The sequence below is a fragment of the Tenrec ecaudatus genome, chromosome 6 (assembly GCF_050624435.1).
Source record: "Tenrec ecaudatus isolate mTenEca1 chromosome 6, mTenEca1.hap1, whole genome shotgun sequence".
NCBI classification, from domain to species: Eukaryota; Metazoa; Chordata; class Mammalia; order Afrosoricida; family Tenrecidae; genus Tenrec; species Tenrec ecaudatus.
This window is the reverse complement of record NC_134535.1, coordinates 124,063,090-124,084,479: the sequence shown is the minus strand read 5'-3', so window position 1 is coordinate 124,084,479 and position 21,390 is coordinate 124,063,090. Positions and strand designations below refer to the sequence as shown.

The 21,390-nt window shown below is 43.7% G+C and overlaps 2 protein-coding genes across 3 annotated transcripts in view; one reads left to right on the top strand and one right to left on the bottom strand.

Annotated features, from left to right (window-relative positions):
- Positions 1-1,165: 1,165 nt before the first annotated feature.
- On the bottom strand, positions 1,166-15,463 carry M6PR (mannose-6-phosphate receptor, cation dependent). Its single transcript, XM_075552090.1, has 7 exons — positions 15,215-15,463; positions 10,646-10,825; positions 7,684-7,850; positions 2,999-3,108; positions 2,525-2,655; positions 1,883-2,009; positions 1,166-1,585 (listed from the first exon to the last, which is right to left on the bottom strand). The coding sequence occupies exons 2-7, from the start codon at positions 10,822-10,824 to the stop codon at positions 1,463-1,465; spliced, it is 837 nt and encodes a 278-aa protein (XP_075408205.1). The 5' UTR covers position 10,825; positions 15,215-15,463; the 3' UTR covers positions 1,166-1,462.
- Positions 15,464-15,752: 289 nt separating this feature from the next.
- Positions 15,753-21,390, top strand: part of KLRG1 (killer cell lectin like receptor G1) — a 45,840-nt gene continuing 40,202 nt past the window's right edge. The window contains exon 1 of one of the 2 annotated variants that reach the window (XM_075553107.1): positions 15,753-15,851. The gene's annotated coding sequence lies outside the window, so the exon portion shown is untranslated. The remainder of the gene's footprint in view (positions 15,852-21,390) is intronic. The other variant, XM_075553108.1, reaches the window with a different exon arrangement.

Below are 21,390 nucleotides of genomic sequence, written 5' to 3'. Positions count from 1 at the left end.
GTTGTCATTCTTTCTGCATCCCCAGCTCCCCTCTGCTCTGTCCTATAGCTTTATAAAACAGGAGTGCGTGCGACTAAGGCAAGACATATAAGTATCTGCTTTAGGCGCTATTCCGTGTACAACAAAAATACTAATTATTTTTTTCCTCCTCAGTAAAAGGATTGAAAATCAGCCTCAGTGGTCTTACTCGATTGCCATCCCTGACTGCTTTTCACTTCACACAAATGACTAGGCCAACGTTTTTTTTTTTTCATTTTATTTTAACGGGGTTTTTTTAATACAAAAGTGTAGGCTTTTTCATTTTAAAACACCATGGTGTGAGGGAGGGATGCAAACAATAAAGTGTTGCTTTTATAACATTTTTCCCCGCTTTTTTTGGTTAAAAAACAAAATTCACCTCATTCCTATACGGCACTTAAAGTCCAAAGATGAAAAAACTTCAATTTCTTCTCTAAAGCCTAGAGAAGAGGCCCCCTGCTGGCTAAGTCATCCCTGCACTCTTCAGTGGCGTTTACTATTAGAGAAAGCAGCCTCATTGAAAACCACCACCATGGTTGTGGGCAACACCACCTCCCTGCGCCAGCAGACATCCTAGGTATGTCCCTGAACTTCCATTCCCTTGTCCACTAATTAGAAAAAAAGTCAAAACGACATGCCTGGGAAGAAAGTGCAACTTCAGTTTAGAAGTACTGGCAGAGGTAAACTTTTTAGGAAAGAAAAGCTTTGCCAGTTCTTACTGCAAAGGAGATCCCAATACCAGGCCGACCATTTTCCCTTTCTAAACCCCGAAAGGCATGTAACGAGGTCAGTTTCAGTTCCCTTTCCAGAGGACTGGATTTCTGTATTAGGCATTTTGGCTGTATGTAACCGGTCAAGACTACAATCCAGGATCCAATTCAAGCTATCAAGTCACGCCATGGCAACCTGTAGTTGAGAATGTTCACATTTTCCCTGTCCTAATCACAACGGGAGAGGCAAGTGTAGGCCTTCCCTCAGGTTCAGCCCTAATAGCAGTGCTTTAGAACTTGGACTGCAACCAAGTCATCACTGCTAAGTAGTTCCAAGAGGCAAGAAATCCAGATTCTCATGGAACGCAGGAGTAACAGCGCAGAAGCAAAGTTCTATGTTTGCCTTAAGAAAAATCCAGTGTCTCAAAAATGTGATGAAAAAAAAATTTTTAACAGGCCCAGGAAATGCCATACCCTTTTACCTATTATCACTATTCTATACTTGTACCTACTGATACCAAGAGAGTTCCGTAGCCTCTGATATTGGCTCCATTATCTCTACCCTACAAATGTACCTTTATAAGAAAACAGGAAAAGGAAGAGGGGGAGAAAATAAAGCAAACCAAAAAGCAAGAGCAGTATGGGGCTTGATAAGGGACGAGAAGAGACACTTGAGAAATCTGGCTGACAATGCTTTGGTGTGGGGGACAGGCGGCTGGACAGTCACAGTGCAATCACATTGGTAACAAGTGATCGTCCCGTTCTTCTGACTCCTCCCCGAGCTGGTCATCCCCTACACCACGATACGCAGCAGGCACATTTCGAGGTTTAGAACGGCACACAAAGTCACAACCATCCTACAAGGGAAAAACAAGAAAATGGAACAGCCAAATAAAACTCCCTGCCATCGAACACATTTTGACCAAACTGTGTCTCTAAGGTAGTAGATCTCGTCTGTCTCACAGAGGCAAGGCCAGAAGCTAAGACATTATGCCACTTACTGCTTTGTACTAGGATAGCTGGTTCAGGATTTGCCTGGGGCGGCTTTCATTTCAGCCCCAACAGCCCTGTGCTGCAGGAAACTCCTCTGGACTGCAACCCAGGAAAGCTGACCACCCGCTCCCCACGACTAAACCCACTGGCTCATTACTTACAGCTACTAAGTTGCCAAGATCCTGCCAGAAGGCCAGGTGGGGAAACTGCTCCATGCCCTTGGCTCCCACCACCAATCGCTGGTACAGAAAGCCTCCAATAATATAGACAGCCACGAGTGACGCAAACCTGCAGAGGAACAAAGGTAGCAAACCCTGACCACTGAGATTGAGTCAAATGTCTATCCCAATAATGAACCTTTCTACTCCTTACTATCCCCTAAACCGTGATCTATAAAAAACAAACAAATGGGCAACACTGCTAAAAGAAAAAGGGATCCCATCCGGTAGCTTCTTTAGATAGATAACCAGTTCCAGTTGTCAAAGAAAAGCAAAATTCACAAAAATCGAGACATCTGCTTGTTTCACTCACTCTACTCATCAAATTGGACAGTATTAAATCCTTTAGCCATCTATGGGCAGCAAAGAACTGCTTCCCCCACCCCACCCCAACAATACAAATATCAGGATCAATCATTAAGTCATTTTTGAAGCTAGCATAATCAGGAGTTTAATTTCAGTTAGCTTTACAGACTCCTCCCGCCACTGAATCACAGTAATAAAGGGCACACGCAGTCCACAGCACCAGTCCCTTTGACTTCACCACCTCCACCATGACTTGAATTGAGAGGCGTGGGCACTCACGTGACAAGTAAGATTGCACCCACGCTGAGGTGGGAGACCTCAGGGGAACAGGCCAGGTTGCTATCCAGCTCAAAGAGGTAGAAACAGTCTTGGATTTTGCCTCGCTCCTCAGTTACAGGATTAAAATTATCCTAAAGATGACAGAACAGAAACCAACAACGATGAAGTCAAGTGTTTTCATTCTTATTGCCCCTACCTCCCCCCCAAGACCCAAACCTGCTGCTGTTCCTGGTTCACTAACTACAAGAGGGCTTCAAAACTATCAAGGAAAAAATAAAATGATCTTTACACTTCCTGAAGCCCCCTCATATTTTCAATGTATGGTCGGAGACGGGGATCTATGACACGGGGAAACTGCACTCAGGGTTTCACGTGTCCGTCCTGATGCATCTGACTCCGCTGGCAGTTTTCGCCCACCTCCGGATGGCCCCTATAACCTCCAAGGCTTATTACTGCCCGCCCACAACACCTCACCGCTAGGGTGTGTCGGTTGCAGGAGATCATCACCACCGCCCGCCGTTGCTCCCCGCCACAGTGGCTGTCATATTCATCACCTCCCTTGTAGATCAGCATGATCCAATTACCTGAGGAGGGGCAGACAACACACTGTGGAGCGAGGAAAAGCACAGCGAACCGAGGAGTTCAGTGAGACTGCTATTAATGAGACCAACTAGCAGATCAGAAACGCCAAGTTAAAATTTATTTAAGAGCTTGGGTTCTCCTTTGTAGTTAAGATAACTCAGCACCAAAAAAGAGGAGCTGATACCAAGGGCTCAAATAGAAACTGTCTTGAAAATGAGGATGGTAACAGATGTACAAATGTGCTTGATAAATTGATGTATGGACTGTTTTAAGAGCTTTAAGTGCCTATAATAAAAATGATTTATAAAAATTAAAACATTTTATGAATGCATAGCTGTAATTTACTTTGAACAAATGGATTAATGAGATCAATGAACAGACATGTAATGTATCAAGTACAATAACATGTTAATGGTATTATCTAGGTAATGAACACATGGATATTTAAGTAAAATTCATGCAACATTTTTGCATATTTAAAATTTTAAAAATACATAATAATGGTTTTAAAAAGCAAAAAAAACTTCAAAAAGATAACGAAGAATCAGATACACCTATAACAATAACCTTAAGATACCCTGAAGACAGACCGATAGTGGGACACTATGATCCGTACCTTTATTTAACACTGAGACTCACATTTTCTAAACACCTGCCAACCGCAAAAGAGAGTCCATACAATCACCGGGTGGGAGGGGGAAGCTCGTCGAAGACTTAAAATTAGCCACAAACAGTAATCACAATAAATAATATAAGTGTTCCTGGGAGGTAAGGTGGGTGAGGGAGGGGATAAAGGAGAGCTGATATTCAAGAGTTCAAGAAGAAAGAAAATGTTTTGAAACTGATGGTGGCAGCAATTGTAAAATTATGCTTGATCTAACTAAATTAGGGATTGTTATAATATCTCAAAGAACTCCCAATAAAGTGACAAACAATAAAAAAACAAAACAAAAATTAGTCACAGATAAATACAAACTGGACTACACTTCAGTATTTATTGAGTTCAGAGTTCTTTTACTGAACCTTTCAGATTCTCTCAATAATCATGTGGGATGAATAAGGAAAGAATTTGCCTTTCAATTTTGAATATAGAAAGAAAACTGCATAAGATAAAAACTTTTAATAAGTTTCTCAAGCTCATAGATTTTATAAATATGATAAATTTATTAAGCAAAAGAACTAAAAATCCAGGGTTGTTTTGATACTTCACCCCTAACTGTTTACATTAAAGAGTAAATCAATATCTGTACTGAATAATTTATTTGTATGCTTAAGTTATAGGTACTCAACATAATCCTTTCTGGCAATGTGACCTTACGATTTCTGAAAATAAAACAAAACCAAAAAAAATATCACCACCATCAAACCAGTAGGCAGAGGATTTTGTATATTGGCTTACAATAAAGGTTTCACTCAGAACTTAACTGGCAAAGCTTTATTCATGAGAAATGTAGGTGGTTGGTATTTTATGGTATTTTCCAGTATGGAAAATTTTCTCGTAGTACTTGACTAGATTTTTTTTTTAACGAAGCTTTCCACAAATATAAAAAAACCACGAGCCTTGAGCCTGAACAATTATGCAAACAGACATGTGGTGGCTCATTGTCTTGGGTGTGTAGTCACATAAACACAGCATATACGAGGGGGTACCCCCACAAGAAAAAGTTCCGCTAGGTGGAGCTTTTGCAGTACACAATTTCCCTGGTAGACGCGCATCAAGCAACTGGCTCTGAGTTGGTGCACTTCCCAGCGGCATCACCTGGGAAGGTTCTCTCTGGTCACAGTGATTTTTTTCCTAAATGCACTTTCACTCAAACCCTGTTTTTTATGATGGATGATTTAAGAAAACAGCGTGTGACTGTGAAATTTTGTTTCTTGCTCGGGAAAAATGCCACAGAAACAGCTTACAAGGACAGTGCTATGGGAAAAACCCAAGTGTACGAGTGGCTTGCTTGTTTCCAAAAAGGTGAAAGGTTGATTAATGACCAACCACCTTCTGGATGTCTGTCAACTTGCTGAATGGACGAAAAATGTCGACAAAATTCATGCATTTGTGCTTGAAGATGGGCAATACATCATTGAAGAGATGGGGAAAGTATCTGGACTGTCTTAGAGCTTGGTTCAGCAGATTTTAATGGAAGATTTGGCAATGAGAAGTCTTGCTACGATATTTGTGGACCAGGTTCTGACTGACCAGGAAAGAGAGTATTGAGTGGAAACATGCCATGCTTTGAAAGAACTCTGAAGCGACCCAGACTCCCCTCCACCCCCGCCGAAAGTTTCAGGTGAGGAGACATGGGGCTATTCTTACATCCTACCGAAAGCAAACATCAATCAAGCCAGTGGAAGATGCCATATCACCTTGCCAAAAAAATCTGGTCAAGTGAAATAAAAAAATCAAGATAATGCTCATTTGTTTTGTTTTTTTTAATGTACGGGGGGATAGTGCATTTGGAGTTTGTTACACCAGGTCAGACTGTTAACCAAGCTTCCTATTTAGAGATTCTGAAAAGATTGTCTGTGTGACCAAAAAAGGCTTGATTTGTGGCAGACGGGATTGGTTTTGCTGCCTTGACAATGCACATGCTCATGCAGCCATCTCAGTGTGCCAGATTTTGGCAAAAAATCCCGGCAAGCCTCTATTTTCCCACACACCTAACTCATCTGATCCCGCATCATATGACTTTTTGTTTCCTCCAATGAAGAGGGACATGATAGGACAGCGATTTTAATAACAATATATAATTGATCAGGGATTTAAGGGGGTGGGAGGGAGGGGAAGTAGAAAATGTTTTGGAAATGATGATGGCAACATATGTATGTGGTAGTTGTATAATCTGTTGTCAATTTCAGAGGATTACAAGTGAATGGGTGGGGTCTAGCCTGTCAATCATTGTATAGCCAATGTGGCCTCTGTGTGGGCATGGCCTTTCCCTGGAATTGCTGGACTTCCTCCTTGGAGATGGGACACACTCTCTCACTCCGAGAGATGCTTTGACAAGACATCAAGGCACTTCGCTGACAAGAGTGCTGTACCCTGGGAACTGGAGGTGCCACATGGAGACCCTTGCCAACACTGAGATGTTTCTACCACCACTGGATCTATAAGACTTTGCACCCACTGGTCTGTGATCTTCCTGCATTCAGCATCATTGGATGTGTTTCATGAGTCTGAATTGGACTTTATAGATTGGTATTGGACATATGGGCTAATATCAGACTTATGGACTTGATCTGGACTGGGATGTTTTCTCCATATTCAACTGCTCTTGTATAAAAAGCTCTTTCCTACACACTTATGAGTGTCTATGAATTTGTTTCTCTAGTCAACCCAAACTAATACAATGTACAAATATGCTCTATACAACTAAAGTAAGGAATGTTATAAGAGCTGTAAGAGCCCCCATTCAACAACAAAAAAAGAAAGGACAGCAATTTGATGTCGGAGGTGGTCAGCCATTGACACAGATGAGTGTGAAAATGTTTCCAAGAATGGAATCATACCTCCCCAATATGATCACTGAAGACAAACGTATGCATAAGCAAATGTGAAGAAAGCTGATGGTGCCTAGCTATCAAAAGACATAGTGTCTGGGGTCTTAAAAGCTTGAAGGTAAACGAGCGGCCATCTAGCTCAGAAGCAACAAAGCCCACATGGAAGAAGCACACCAGCCTGTGTGATCACGAGCTGTCGAAGGGATCAGGTATCAGGCATCATCAAAACAAAAAAATCTTATCGTAGTGAATGAGGGGGAATGCAGAGCGGAGATCCAAAGCCCATCTGTAGGCAACTGGACATCCCCTAACAGAAGGGTCTCAGGGAGGAGATGAGCCAGTCAGGGTGCAGAGTAGCAACGATGAAACATAAAACCTTCCTCTAGTTTCTAAATGCCCCCCTAACCCCCCAACTATCATGATCCTAATTCTATCTTACAAATCTGGCTAGACCAGAGGATGTACACTGGTACAGATAGGACCTGAAAACACAAGGAATCTAGGGCGGATGATCCAGTGATCACAGTGGCGATACCGGGACGGTAGGAGGAGGAAAGGGGGAACCGATTACAAGGATCTACATCTAACCCTGCTCTCTGGGGGATGGACAACAGAAAAGTAGGTAAAGAGAGATGTCAGACAGTATAAGACATGACAAAATAATAATTTATAAATTATCAAGGGTTCATGAGGGAGCGGGGAGCAAGCAAAAACTGAGGAGCTGATGCCAAGGACTTAAGTAGAGAGCAAATGTTTTGAGAATGATGAGGACAATGAATGTACAAATGTGCTTTATACAATTGATGCATGTATAGATTGTGATAAGTTGTATGAGACTAATAAAATGATTTAAAAAAAGAATGTAATCACAGATATGACAAAAGTATTAAGTGAAATGGAGAGTACTTTGAAAATGATAAGCTTGTTTTGTAAAAAAAAACAAACAACTTCCATAGCTTTGGGGAAGAAAATTCCATTTTGGGGGGTACCCCCATATGCCAAAGAGAATGGAAAAAGTCAAGACATACAGAATTGCCAGAGGGACTGACTTAGGACTGATCAATCAACAGGGAGCGTCTTACTTCCATTGAAGACGTGTGTTGCATTGAGTCTCCCTACCACCGTCTCTTTCCTGTTACTTTTGTTGATCTGCACCAGGCCTGCCCCAGACGTGTGATTGCTGGCTTCACGGCACACCCTGAACTTGTAGATGTAAGTTTCTTGGCCCAGGTCCACACTACTCTCAAAGCTGTAAGGAAACGTGAAAAGAAACATGAGGGAGTTAATGGCTACCAGCTTCAAGAAGAGCAGTCTCTCTTCTTTTAAGAAGAGGCGTGCCTGATGTTCTCATGATCTTACATGGCTAAATTTAACAGTAAATATCCATTGAATCAGAACATACCATGACCATGAAGTCGAGCATTACAGCTAATGATGCCTGATTAAAATATACCACCCACCCCCTACTGGGGTCAACAAGGAAGACATAGTGCGGGAGCTGCACTAGATCTGACCCCACCACATGGAGGCAAAACACTAAGGGCGTGAAACAGAATAGCAAGGGGAGCAGAGCAAGGAAGTCCTGAGGGAATACCAAAAATAGACTTTGGGGCCAGGGCATGACACCCCAGCAGACTCAACCAGAAAACACCCCTAAAGGTCAACAAACAGATGTTGAAGGATTTATAAGCTTTTCTTTTGTCATTGTTTTGCTATGTCTTGTTTTTTGTGTGCATATTATTATCTCTGCAGGTCTATCTAGATTAGTGGGATAAACAATCTGAAAGAGAAAACAATGGGACCACGATTCCGGGGGACATGGGAGAGGGAGAGGCCGGGGAAAGGAAGTGGTGTTAACAGATCCAGGGACAAGGGAACAACAAGTGATCCAAAATCGATGGTGAGGAGAGGGTGTAGGAGGCCTGGTAGGGCGGGCTTGAGTAAAATAACTGAGAGGAATTATTGAAACCCAATGAAAGCTGAGCATGATAGTGGGACAAGAGGAAAGTAAAAAGAAACAGAAGAAAGAACTAGGAGGCAAAGGGCATTTATAGAGGGGTAAATACAGGCAAGTACATATATATTTAAATATGACAATGGGGAAATAGATCTATGTGCAAATATTTATAGGTTTAGTATTAATGTAGCAGATGGACACTGGGCCTCAACTCAAGTACTTCCTCAATACAAGACTACTTTTTATTCTATTAAACTGACATTCCATGCTGCTCACCTTCCCAACACGATCGCCGAAGACAAAGCGGGTGCTTAAGCAAGTGTGGTGAAGAAAGCTGATTGTGCCCGGCTATCAAGTCTTAAAGACTTGAAGATAACAAGCGGCCATCTAGCTCAGAAGAAACAAAGTCCACACAGAAGAAGCACACCCTGTGTGATCATGAGGTGTTGATGGGATTGGTGTCAGGCATCAAAGAACAAAAAAAATCACATCATTGTGAACAAGGGGAGTATGGAGTGGAGTCACAAAGTCCATCTGTAGGCAACTGGACATCCCCTTACAGAAGCATTGCAGGGAGGAGACGAGCCAGTCAGGGTGTAGTATAGCACCAATGAAACACACAACTTTCCCTTAGTTCTTTAATGCTCCTCCCCTCCCCCACTCCACCACTATCATGATCTTAATTCTACCTTACAAATCCGGCTAGACCAGAGGATGTACACGGGTACAGATAAGAACTGGAAACACAGGGAATCCAGGACATATAACCTCCTCAGGAACAATAATGAGAGTGGCGATACCATGAGGGTAAGGGGAAGATGGAGTAGAAGGGGAGAACTGATTACATGGATCTATAACATATAACTCCCTCCCTGGAGGATGGACAACAGAAAACTGGATGAGGCAAGACGTTGGACAGTGTAACACATGACAAAAATAATTTCAAAATTATCAAGGGTTCATGAGAGGGGGGGCAGGGAAGGAGGGGGTAAAATTGGGAGCTGATATCAAGGGCTCAAGTAGAAAGCAAATGTTTTGAGAATGATGATGGTAACAAATGTACAAGTGTGCTTGACACAATGGATGTATGTATGGATTGTGATTAAGTTATACGAGCCCCCAATGTAATGATTAAAAATACATATATGTGTACACACACACACACACACACACACACACACACCGAAAACACTTATTGTAGATATTTCTAGAATACCAGATTCATTTCCATAGGAATAAAGGTGTATGTTCACAGATACCCACCCATGCTGTAATGAGCACCTTTCACCAGGGGTGCCTTGGCAGGAAGATCTGAGGATGTGCTTGTGGAAAACCAGCCACTGAAAACCCTATGGAGTGTAGTTCTACTTACACATATAGGGTTGCCATAAAGTTCAAAAAGCTCACTGCCACTGAGTCAATTCTGAATCTTACAACTATAGGGTAGGTAGAACTGCCTTTATGAGTTTCCAAGAGTGGAACTCTTTATAGGGAGAGAAAGCCTCAGGGTTAACCTGGTGGCGACTCCGTAGTGTTCTGACTAATGCATCGGCGATCCCCAACATTTGGCACAGTGGACACACACCGAGCTGCTGATCACAGGCTAGCAGTGGGAAAGCACCAGCGGCTCCGTGGGACAGGGTCGTGGCTGCTCCTGTAAAGGCCTTAGTCTTGGAAACCCAAAGGAACAATTCACATTCTATCCTATTGGGGTGCTGGGAGGTAAAATTGACTCGATGGCAGTGAGTTTGGTATTGGCTTTGGAAACACACTGAACTGTTACTTCTAAAGTCCTGTTATGCACTTAGATAGCAAATAAGGACGAATTCCTACAAGCCGGTCCTTTGGGTCTAATCTGAGAAGTAGCTACTCTTTTTTTGCACACAGTTACTCAAAACTTCTGAGAATATTTTTAAAATTTAAATAAAAGAAAGCAAGGTATCATGGCCAAATTTAGACCCATACAGGATCATATTAGAATTGTCTCCCAGAGGAGCTTATTACATGTGCATTTCCTCCATGTAATAATGATGAAGTAAATCAAAAGACTCGATATCTCCAGTCCTTTAAGATTCTTCTCATTTTACCTTTTGCCATACAGTGGTTCCAGCCTCTTCAGAAGAGCCAACTCATTCTCGGACTCTTTGCCTTTTTCTCCTACAAGGTCGCAGGTTTTTTCTTCGGCCTGCCAGGATTCTTTCACAGCCACAGCCTGAAGCAGCAGTAGGAGCAGTCCTGTCCTCCAGCAGCTGTGGAAGGCGAGCATCCTTTTGGGTGCACATGTGTTGCGTAAGGGAGGGATGGGGGAGAAGCAAAGAGATAAAAATACATGAATGCCTGAAGTTATGTGTGGTATTTCCCTTCAGCAGGAAGTCTTGGATTCTGTGATACAGACGTCAAACATGGTGCCTTTGAGTCCATTTTACCCCCCAGGGACCCTATCTCAGGGCTTGGACCATGTCAATCTTTACAGGGCCGACAGGGGAGTCGCTGGTGGGTTTGAACCGCCACACTTGCAGTTAGCAGCCCGATGCCTAGCCTACAGAGCTACCATGGGCTCCTGGCATCAAGTAGTAGTATGTTTGTAAGTGTGTACACACACACACACACCTTTGTTCTTTTTACAAGTAGTCCATTTTAATATCTAAGTGCATTATGCAGAAACTCATATAACTTTCAGTCTAATTTACCAGTGGGTCCTTCACAACAAACTATTGGGGATGAGATGAGAGAAAGGGGAAGCATAACAGAGTCAATGAATTAGGATAGCCTGAACAGAGACATCTTTGTCCCATGACTGTTTGGGGAAACGTTAGACTATGCATTTTATTATTCAAAGGTGATCTATGTTAGAATAGTTATAACTCTCAGTTCACATTCATAAACCTCAAACCCTTAAAAAAACACTCTGACAACAACTTACAAACAACACGTGAAAAGCTTCAGTTGAAAGTTACAAAGAAAGACATACACTAAAGAAAGGCACTCAAATACTTTGGACCCTGCCTTCATACATTCATATTCAGGGCCGCCCAAGAGTCTTTGGTTTTCTCAATCATAAAAATGCTGAAGAGGGAAAACACAGTACTTAAAATTTGGCATTTATCTCTTTCATGTCTCACTTTTGTGAAAACTTCATTCTATAAATTATAGGGAATACATGCAATATATTCACTAGGTCAAAATTGAGTGGTCTGACGTCTGCTAAACTAACCTTTTCAAGCGTAACAAGTCACACCCAGATGTCTATCCACTAAATACAGCTGTCTTTTCTAGGCTCCAAATTGCCAACCACCCTTGGGAATCACTAGCCACTTCATTGTTTAATAACTCCAGTACACTTCTAAGAGTCCTTGTGGTGTCTTGGTTGCGGCCGCTACAAGGTAAGGTCAGCAGTTTGAAACCACCAGCTGCTCCATGGGGGGAAGATGAGGCTCTCGACTCCTGTAAAGAAGCCACAGGGGCAGCTGTACCCTATCCTACACTGGGTGCCAGAAAGCAGCATCAAGACGATGGCAGTGAGTTTGGTTTGGTTTCTAGAAAACATTTGTTGGCTTGTATTATTCTAGGAACGAAAACAAAAGGCTCCCCATTTTTCATACTCATTTTCTTTTTTCTAATTTATAACCAGAGTATACTAATTTAACCAACTTCAATCTGATATCCTTTGATGATCCCTTAGGCCATTATTAAAAAGCAAGTAAAGCGTGTTGTGTTATGGCTAAATCATTATCAAACCGTGGGAGCCCTGTGTGTCGCAGAGCCTGGGTCTTTTGGGTTGTAATCTTTACGGCAAGGGGTCACCGGCTTTTCTTCCTCGGCATCACCTGGTGGGTTTCAAACACCAACCTTCAGTTTTGCTTGCACCCTTGGGGCCTAACGCCGCACGGACTTTTCTCACTAATTTCCCCGTGACCAAGACACAATTCTTCTGAATTTTTCTCACTTAGTAAAGGCTTCCAGACCACACATCTGAACTTTGGTTTGGATACACTTTAAAGCCCTATAAGCTTTCCCCACTGATTCAACTTGAAATAGGCAGACTAGAATGGGTGCTGACAAGTTTAGAGATAAATAAATAATCCCTCTTGCAGTGATTCCTTGTAGATAAGAGTGGCAGCCAAAGCTCTGCTTTCTTTCTGACACAGGAGAGGGGAACTGATTCTTCCCACAGTCGAGCAGGAGGTAGAATACACAACTTTTACCTGTAACTTCCATCTTAAGTTTCACCATTGCTCAACACACAGCCTGGCCAGCTGTTCACTAAAGAGAAATGTGAATTGTCTTTCATTAGATAGACTGGGCGCCAAGTTGTTCACTTTCTTATGCTCTAATTCAAAATTTCAACACTTTAGGCCCTCAAGAATTTTTCCCCTCAGGAGTAGTTTTCCACTGGGACGATCACTCAGAAGACCGTGATCTTAGATCAGGCTTGAGAGCCAGTTCCTTATCTGTTCACAGTTGATCATTTCTCTTACCAAAATAGAACAAAGCAATGCATAGAATTGGGAAGTGATAAGGGCTAAACAAGCTAAGCTGAAATGTCTTTCATTTGCTTGCTAGTTCAAAAAGGTAGGATGAAAATGGAGCCATTATAAATTATTTTTCTTTCCCACTTAAAATTCCGCTACATATGAGTGCTTGCGGGCACTTGCACACATACAAGGAAACGTCAGTGTCTGTAAGATTCCATTTATCTTTTAATTCCAACTTTCAACCTAGCTGCTAACTAGAAAGATCACAATTCTAACTCACCAGATGGGCAGTCTGGTTCAGTAAAGATCAAACTACTGTCACCCAGTCAATCCCAACTTATGGCACCCCCACAGGACAAAGCAGAAGTGCCCCCCCCCTGCATTTCTGCAGTTTTATCCCTTCTTTCCATGGGGAAGTTGATGGGCCTTAAATTTCACTTAGCAGCTCAAGATATCAGGACTTGCTCAATGTGTGTATAAAGATTACAACATCAGAGACTCCATGGGACAGTTCTACTCCGTCTCATAGGGCTGTCATGTGTTGGAATCAACTTGAGGACAAGTTTGGTTTGGGGTTGACACATGGTGCACGCGTGTGTGCGCGCCCACACATACACACTCACTCTACGAATTCTTTGCCTCAGTGGCATATGCTCAGATTTACTGCCTAAATGATGTCTGCGAATCCTCCAAACAATCCTCACTGCCACTGAGTTGATTCCGACTCACAATGACCCTATCAGGAGAGGGTAGAACCTCCCCTCTGGGATTATGAGGCTTTCATACCTTGGAACAAAGCCTTGTCTTTCTCAGAGCAATCGGTGGTTTGGAACTGCTGAAACTGCGCATAAGTCTACTCAAAACAATCATGGGGGGGGCGCGGGGGCCGGGGGGAACCCAAACAGCAATCAGAAAAGGATCTCCCCCTTTTTACAAATGAAAACAAAAAACACCCCCAGAAGTTTCCAGAGGTTAAGTTATTTGTCCTTGGCTGTACAAGAATCCACTGTGTAAAATTACTGGGGGAACTTGATCTTCTCATGGTGTCAAGACACTTGCTGGGAAACCTCGGAGGACAAGTACAGGGGTGCAACAAAGCAACACTTGAGTATTTATGCCTTTTTAAAATACGTTACAATTGGCTCTTTGGGAGTCACAGGCAGAGTTTTACGCTATTGGAAAAATCTCCTTCAGTTTTTTTCTTCTACAACCACAGATGGTTTTGCTAATACAACAAATTCTCCTTTACTGGGCTGGCCAGTGATTGGGCAACTTGTACTTACTCACTTCCCCACCTCTCAAGGCTAGCCGTGGCCCTTTTCCATTATTTTTTGAGTGGCGTTTCTCCTTTCATCTCCCTGGCTCATTTCCCATGATGAAGTGTGTTACTGGGTTGATTCCTAGATACCGCAGGGTGGGAAGGCCCTGAAGGGTTTCCAAGGCTGTAATCTTCATGAAATTAGTCATCTGTATCCTGTGAAGCGGCTGGTGGGTCAGAACAGTTGGCTAGCAAGCCGAGTGCTTCACCTCACTGTAGCACCTCTCCCTTGCCGCCAGCAGCTGGCAGATTTCAGAAGAGCTGCGCCAACGAGCTAAACGGCCCAATGCCGAAAGAGCGCCAAGAGGAAGAAGGCTCCCACGAGTTAGGAGTTCTCCATCTCCAGAGCGGAAGCTCGGTACAAAGAATAGCACAAGATGATTCCTCTATGAGCTCTCATTTCCATACCACACGCATTCTCTCCTCAACCCACTTCCAAGGGCTCTGGAAATTCCACCTGCCTAGTCTACTGGCTTTCCTGCTTTCAGCCTTAACCCCCCCCCCCCCCCCCAACGATGCAACTTTTACCTTAGACCACCTTCCAAATGACGCCACGTTACCCCACTCCACGATGCCGAGCAAACTTCCTTCTAAAAGTTCTCAAGGCCACCTCACAGACTCCACATCTGGGGACTCTCTTTCCCCGACTTCCACATGCAAGGAATTCCCTCCCTCCTCGGTTTTGGGGACCGCTGCGGTCTCTGGGACTCCTCGCCTTCACCCGCGCCCGCCTCCCTTCCGCCCTGGGGCTCCCGGTCGCCCTAGTGTGGCCAGTGCAGGCAGCCCGTGGAGCCTGTCACCGACTCGGAGGTGCGGGCTCTCTCCAGCCACCCTCCTCCTCCTCCACGCCCCCTCATACTCACGTGCTGCAGGCCGGGGGCGCACGCGGCGCTCACAATCCCCCGGCGAATCCCTGTCGGGGCGGGAGGACGGGGCCAACAAGGGGGCAGCCACGGACCCCGGTGCCAGAGCTCCAGTCAGAGGCCAGCGCTCCCTCCGGCGCCTCGCTGTGCCCCTCTCCGGGAACCGGAAACAGGAAGCGCCGAGCGCCGCTGGGCCACGGCTCCTCCCACTAGACCCGGCGGCATGTGACCCGAGTCACAGCGTCGCTCCCTGTCCCCTTCTCCGCAGACTGGACGCTGATTGGGCAGCACCAATGGGCGTGTATTTCCACCCGGGCCCCTTCAACTCGAATCGCTATCGGGTTTGTCAAGCCAAGTGTCAGCTTCTCGAATCGCCAGCTGCCATTGGGGCGCCACCTAGGGTCGCTCGGCTCAGGCGCCTCCATCACGTGCGGTCACGCGCTACGCTCGCTCCCCGTAGGTCAGACGGACGAGGGGGCGGGCGGCGGAAGCGGAAGTGAGGGAGAGGGCCCGCCCCCCGGCCTCCGTCGGAGTTGTTCTCACGCCAGGTCACCTCCTTCCGGTGCTCGCCTCCCATTGTCCGTCACGAGGGGCTTGCAGGTCTGCCCTCTGCTGGCGCCAAGTCTTGCCTCTCCAGGTTCGTGTCCTGGCCCTGCTGGCTTTCTTAACGACCCCGTTATTCTTGATTTCATTGCTGTAGTTTCTTGTTGTTACTGCGCGTATCGTTATTATCCTCCCGTCGTGTGCATTTGCTTGATGAACGCGGCCACCTCCTGTCTTGCCAGAAGTTTCTTGGGAATCCTCCTTCCCTCCACCTACACCATTTTGGGCGCCTTCAAAAAGGAGTTAACACAGTTTTAGCTTGTGTGCGTTTGCGGCTACCTTCTTGCTTTTCTTAGTAGCCACTTAGTGAAGCTCTACTCGTTCTTGGATTCACTTTCTTCAGAATTCATCCCTCCGGATGCATCTTGTTTTCGTCTGATTTCATTCCGCTTTGACTTGTCGCCTGTGCTAGTACACTGTGCATACTATGTGTCTTTATGTTTAAAGTACGAGTCTTGTAGCTAGCAGCCCACATTCTGATTGTTAATGCATTTTTGTGGCTGCTTCTAGTGTTTAGTTGTGCCACATCGGTAAATGAAAGAGTGAAAACTTTATTCCATTAATGTAATTAAGATGGACTTTGAGGAATGGAGCCCACAAAGTATTGGACTGTGATAAGATTTGTGGGCAGTTCGAGACCAACAGAAGCTCTGTGGGAGAAAGACTGAGCTTTCTAGTCTTGAAAAGTTAACAACTCGGAAAACCACAGGGTCGCTATGAGTCAGTGTTGACTCTATGGCAGGGAGTCTATTTTGAGGAGAGAGCCCCCAGTTAGCCTAGTGGGCGGCGAAGAACATGGCAGCAGTTAGAATCCACCAGCTATCAAGAAGGAGAAAGACGAGCCTGCTTCTGTAAAGATTTACAGCCTCATTTCTTCTGGAGGGTAACCATGAGTTGGGATTGACGCCATGGTACTGAGAATTAACTCCTCCCCACATTTTGAGTGCCTTCCACCCTAAAGGGTCATCATTTGGTGATACATCAGACAATGTTCCATGGCTAGTCATAGGATTTTTTTTGTGTGGGGGGGGTCAGCTTTTAGAAGTAGACTGCCATGTCTTTCTTCTTAGTTTAATCTAGGCTGGAAGCTCCACTGAGACCTGTCCATTATGGGTGGGTGACACTGCTGATACTTGCAATACTGGTGGCCTAGCTTGCAGGATCACAGCAACATGCAGGCCGTCACAGTGTGTCAGACTGAGCAAACCAAAAGGAAAGACCACTTTTGGCAGTTTTCAGGCCGAAAGAACTGATGACAGAATTCAGGCTTTGAGTTAGCTATATGGAAGGGTTCAGTGCACAAAATACTGAATAAGACAGAAAGAATCAAAAGATGGAACATACAGTCACTGTCCATAGAGGGGTTGGTTGATGTTTAACCATTTCAGGAGGAAACCTATGATCAAGAACTATTGGTAACGAAGGAAGAAATCAAAGCTGCACTAAAGGCACTGGCAAAAAACAAAGCTCCGGAGTTGATGGGATACCATTGAAAATGTTTCAACAGAGGCAACACTGGACGTGCTCACTTGCCAATGTCAAGAAATTTAAAAGAGGACTACCTTACAAAACCAAACTAACCAAAGAGGACTACCGAGGCACTCAAGTAGAAGAGATCCATATTTGTACGTATTCCAAAGAAAGCTATCCCAACAGATTGTGGAAATTATTAACCAATAGCATAGACAAGTAAAATTTTGCTGCAGATAACTTAAAAATGGTCACTCCAGTACATTTCCAGGGAACTACCAGAGATTCACACTGGTTTCAGAAGAGCATGTGAAGTGAAGGAATTATACCTGATATTAAATGAACTTGGGAAAAAAGCAGAGGATTCCAGAAAGAGGTGTACCTATGCTTTAGTGATTATTCAAAGGCATGCCATCAAAAAATATAATGAATAACTTTCCAAACTTTGCAAACAATGGTATTATGGATTATATTGTGTCTCTCCCAAAATTATATATAAACTTAACTGGGCCATGATTCTCCTGGGCAGTTAGGTCATGATGTAAGTTGTAAGAAAATTAAGTAAGAAAACTCAGTAAGTTGTAAGAAAACTAAGGTGGCTTGTAGCACCGTTGGATCACATCCCTGATATGATGTAAGGGGAGTTTCCCTGGGGTGGGACCTACAACAACTTTCTTAAAAGAAATGAAGACCAGGGAGGGAGAGGGAGGGGGGAAAAAGGAAACCGAGCTGATTCCAGGAACCCAAGTGGAAGGTGAATTTTCAGAATGACGAGTGCAATGAATGTATAAGGGTGCTTTGCTCAATTGATGTATGTATGGATTGTGACAAGAGTTGTATGAGTCCCAATAAAAAGATTTATTAATAAAGAGAAACAAACAAACAAAAAAGAAATGAAGACCAAAAAATTGATTGCCATTGAGCCAATTCAGACTCATAGTTACCCTATATATGTGGGACTACCCCCAAACCTCTCCAAACCCAGGATTTCCCCCCAAAACACTATATATTTACTTTTTTTTTTTTACAAAACAACTTTATCACCCTAAAGTACTTTCCATTACACTTAATACATTTGTCAAAACTACATTTCTGTTATTGGAAACATTTTACAAATTCATCTGTTTGGATGGCTGATGGCACCTCTTTTTTTTTCCCTTCACCTCTTCTTCATTGTCAAGTCGCTGTCTTTTAATGTCCTTCATTTGTGGCAACAAAAAGAAGTCACACAGAGTGAGGTCAGATGAGTGAGGCAAGAGAAGCATGATGTTTTGGGCCCAAAACTGGCTCACTAAGATGGCTATGTGAGTAGGTGCATTGTCATGGTGACAAAACCATCCCCCTGTCTGCCACAAATCAGGTCTTTTTTGTTACACACTGTTACACAATCTTTTCAGAACTTCTAAGTAGAAAACTTGGTTAGCAGTCTGATCTGATGGAATGAACTCCAAATGCACTATCCCCCTCACATAAAAAAAACCAATGAGCATCATCTTGTCTTTGATTTCACTTGAGGAGCTTTTTCTGGGTGAGGTGTTGACGGTGTCTTCCACCGGCTTGAAGTTTGCTTTTGGCGTCATAAGAATAGCACCATGCCTCATCACCAGTAATGACATTGGAAAAAAGTGTGGGTCGCTCTGGAGCTGTTCTTTCAAAGCACGTCATGTTTCCACTCAGCGCTCTTTTCCCTGGTTAGTCAGAACCCCAGGAAAATTTCACAGTGACCTTTCTCATTCCAAATCTTCCATTAAAATGTACTGAACCAAGCTTCAAGATAGTCCAGATAAGTTCCCCATCTCTTCAGTGGCCTGTCATCTGTCTTCGAGCACAAATGTACAAGTTTTGTCAACATTTGTCTCCGGGAAGTTGACGGACATACAGAACAAGTTTTGTCATCAATCAACATTACACCTTTTTTTGAAATGAGAAAAACACCCATAGACTTGATTTTTCCTCATAATGCTATCCTTGTAAGCACTGTTCAACATCACAGAAGTTTCTGTGGCATTTTTCCTGAGCAGGAAGCAAAATTTCACAGCTGCATGCTGTTGTCTTAAATTGTCCATCACAAAAAATGAGGTTCAGGTGAAAATACTTTTAGGAAAAAAATTCACTGTGACCAGATAGTAACTTCCCAGGCGATGCTACCGGGTGCACTAATTCAGAGTGATTTGCTTGATGTTTGCCTACTGGGAAAGATTTTGTACTACAAAAGCTCCACCTAGCGGAGCTTTTTTCCTTTTTTTGGTGAGGGGATACACCCCATAGGGTTTGGAGCCCTGGTGGCATAGTGATTACTTGTTAAGCTGCTATCTTGAAGGTCAGCAGTTGGAAACCACTAGCCAGCTCTTTAGGAGAAAGACAGGGCTTTCTGTTCTTGTAAAGAGTTTTAGTCTTGGAAACTCAAAGGGGGAGTTCTACCCTTCCCTATCGGGTAGCTAGGAATTGACATTTACTAAGTGAGGTTTGAGGCAGTCAATATTTATAGGAGTAGATAGCCTTATCTTTCTCCCTTGGAGATGCTGATTTGTTTGAACCACTGACCTTGTGGTTAACAGTCGAACGTTTACTCAGCAGTGCCAGTAGAGATCCCACAAGAGATGAAAGAAAATATAAATGAGCAGAGATTAGAGGGACCTCTATGGTAGGAAATCTCCCAGAACCAGGAGGCACATGCAGAAGGAAAGCCATCCCCTAGAATTGGCACTCTGAATTAGGATATCTGGACTTTTAAATCATGAGGAAATACATTTTTGTTTGGTATTATGTTATATCAGCTGTAGATAGCTAAAACAAATGAGAATTCTCGAACATGAAATTGTGCTTATGTAGGACCTGTACATAGATCAAGAGGAGTTGCTCCGCACGAATAAACCACGGAGAGTTGTGGCCCAGCTAAGCTGACACATCACCGTATCTTATGTGCTTTGTGGTTATTTGTCTTCATTGGTGAAATACCTACTCAAGTTGCAGAAATAATTTCTTTTAGAAAAATCAATCCAAGGCTAGAACAGGTTGTCTGCTTCCTGGCTCCTTTTCACTTTCAATCTTCTGACGGGCACACACTTTCCTGTACAGATACTTCCAATGGAATACTGCTTGCTCAAATTTTAAAAAGTCTGCTCCCACCCCCATAGACAGAGTTTCCCTTCAAATGTAATCTGTATTCTTCATAGTTCTGGGTGGGGCTCCTTAACACCCAAGCCCCCAATTCTACATAGGCTTCTGGTTTATGGTAAAACCTGTTCGTTATGGGCAATTCCCAACACCCCTTTTAGCATATGCAATTGAGTATTGACTGAAGGTCATCTTACAAGTTCTATGTAGTCATAATAATCATTTGGACTTTCATCTCACATGAAGACATATTTTACAATACCAGGTGGGAAAAGCATCCAGTATCTATATTGCATTCAGGTAAACTTAAAACCACTTGCCCTTTTAATAAGACCCAAATTCAATCTTCTGTTCTCCAACCAAGGAGCCTTGGTGGCAGAGTGGGTTATGAGTTGGACTGCTAACTGGAAGGTGAACAGTTTGAAACCACCAGCTGCTCGGTGGGAGAAAGATGAGGCTTTCTACTTTTCTAAGGAATTGCTGTCTCAGAAATCATGCGTGGGGGGCCAGTTCTACTCTGCAAACAGCACACAAACCCACTATACAATGTCACTAGCTTCTATCTCTGAAAAGTGCTGAGGGCAAGGGAAAGGGTCAGTTTGGGCCACGAAACTGGCTACCCTACAGCACTTGTTTATTTCACCTTTAGCAGCTATCTCTGCAATCTTACCCACCCTGGAGGATGAATGTAATATGTGTTGTTCTTTGTTAGGCGGCAGGGGAAGGGGCTTCTTACTCAGGGACTTGTCATTTACTTACCAGACCACCCTTAGAAAAGTGCAGTTTTCTATGCGTTGGTGGGGGCGGGGGCCAGGGAGCTGTCTATTTTACATGGTGCGGACCCCTGGGGGCTCGGGGAGTTACACTTTGGTCTATTAACTGTGTGGTCAGCAGTTTGGGACCAACAGTTGCTAAGGATTTTAGCTCTGGTGAGGGTTTGTTTCTTAACTGTTTTCTGAGGTTAGAGATGAGTGGGCATTACCAGA

Bases quoted from the DNA above. Each gene is read 5' to 3' on its own strand.
- M6PR (XM_075552090.1), bottom strand. From the start codon at position 10,824: ATGCTCGCCTTCCACAGCTGCTGGAGGACAGGACTGCTCCTACTGCTG. The intron at 3,109-7,683 runs GTAAGACGCTCC...GCCCCTCCTCAG, and splicing joins AACACACGTCTTCAATGGAA to GTAATTGGATCATGCTGATC. The intron at 1,586-1,882 runs GTAAGTAATGAG...TTTCCCTTGTAG, and splicing joins ATCTTGGCAACTTAGTAGCT to GATGGTTGTGACTTTGTGTG.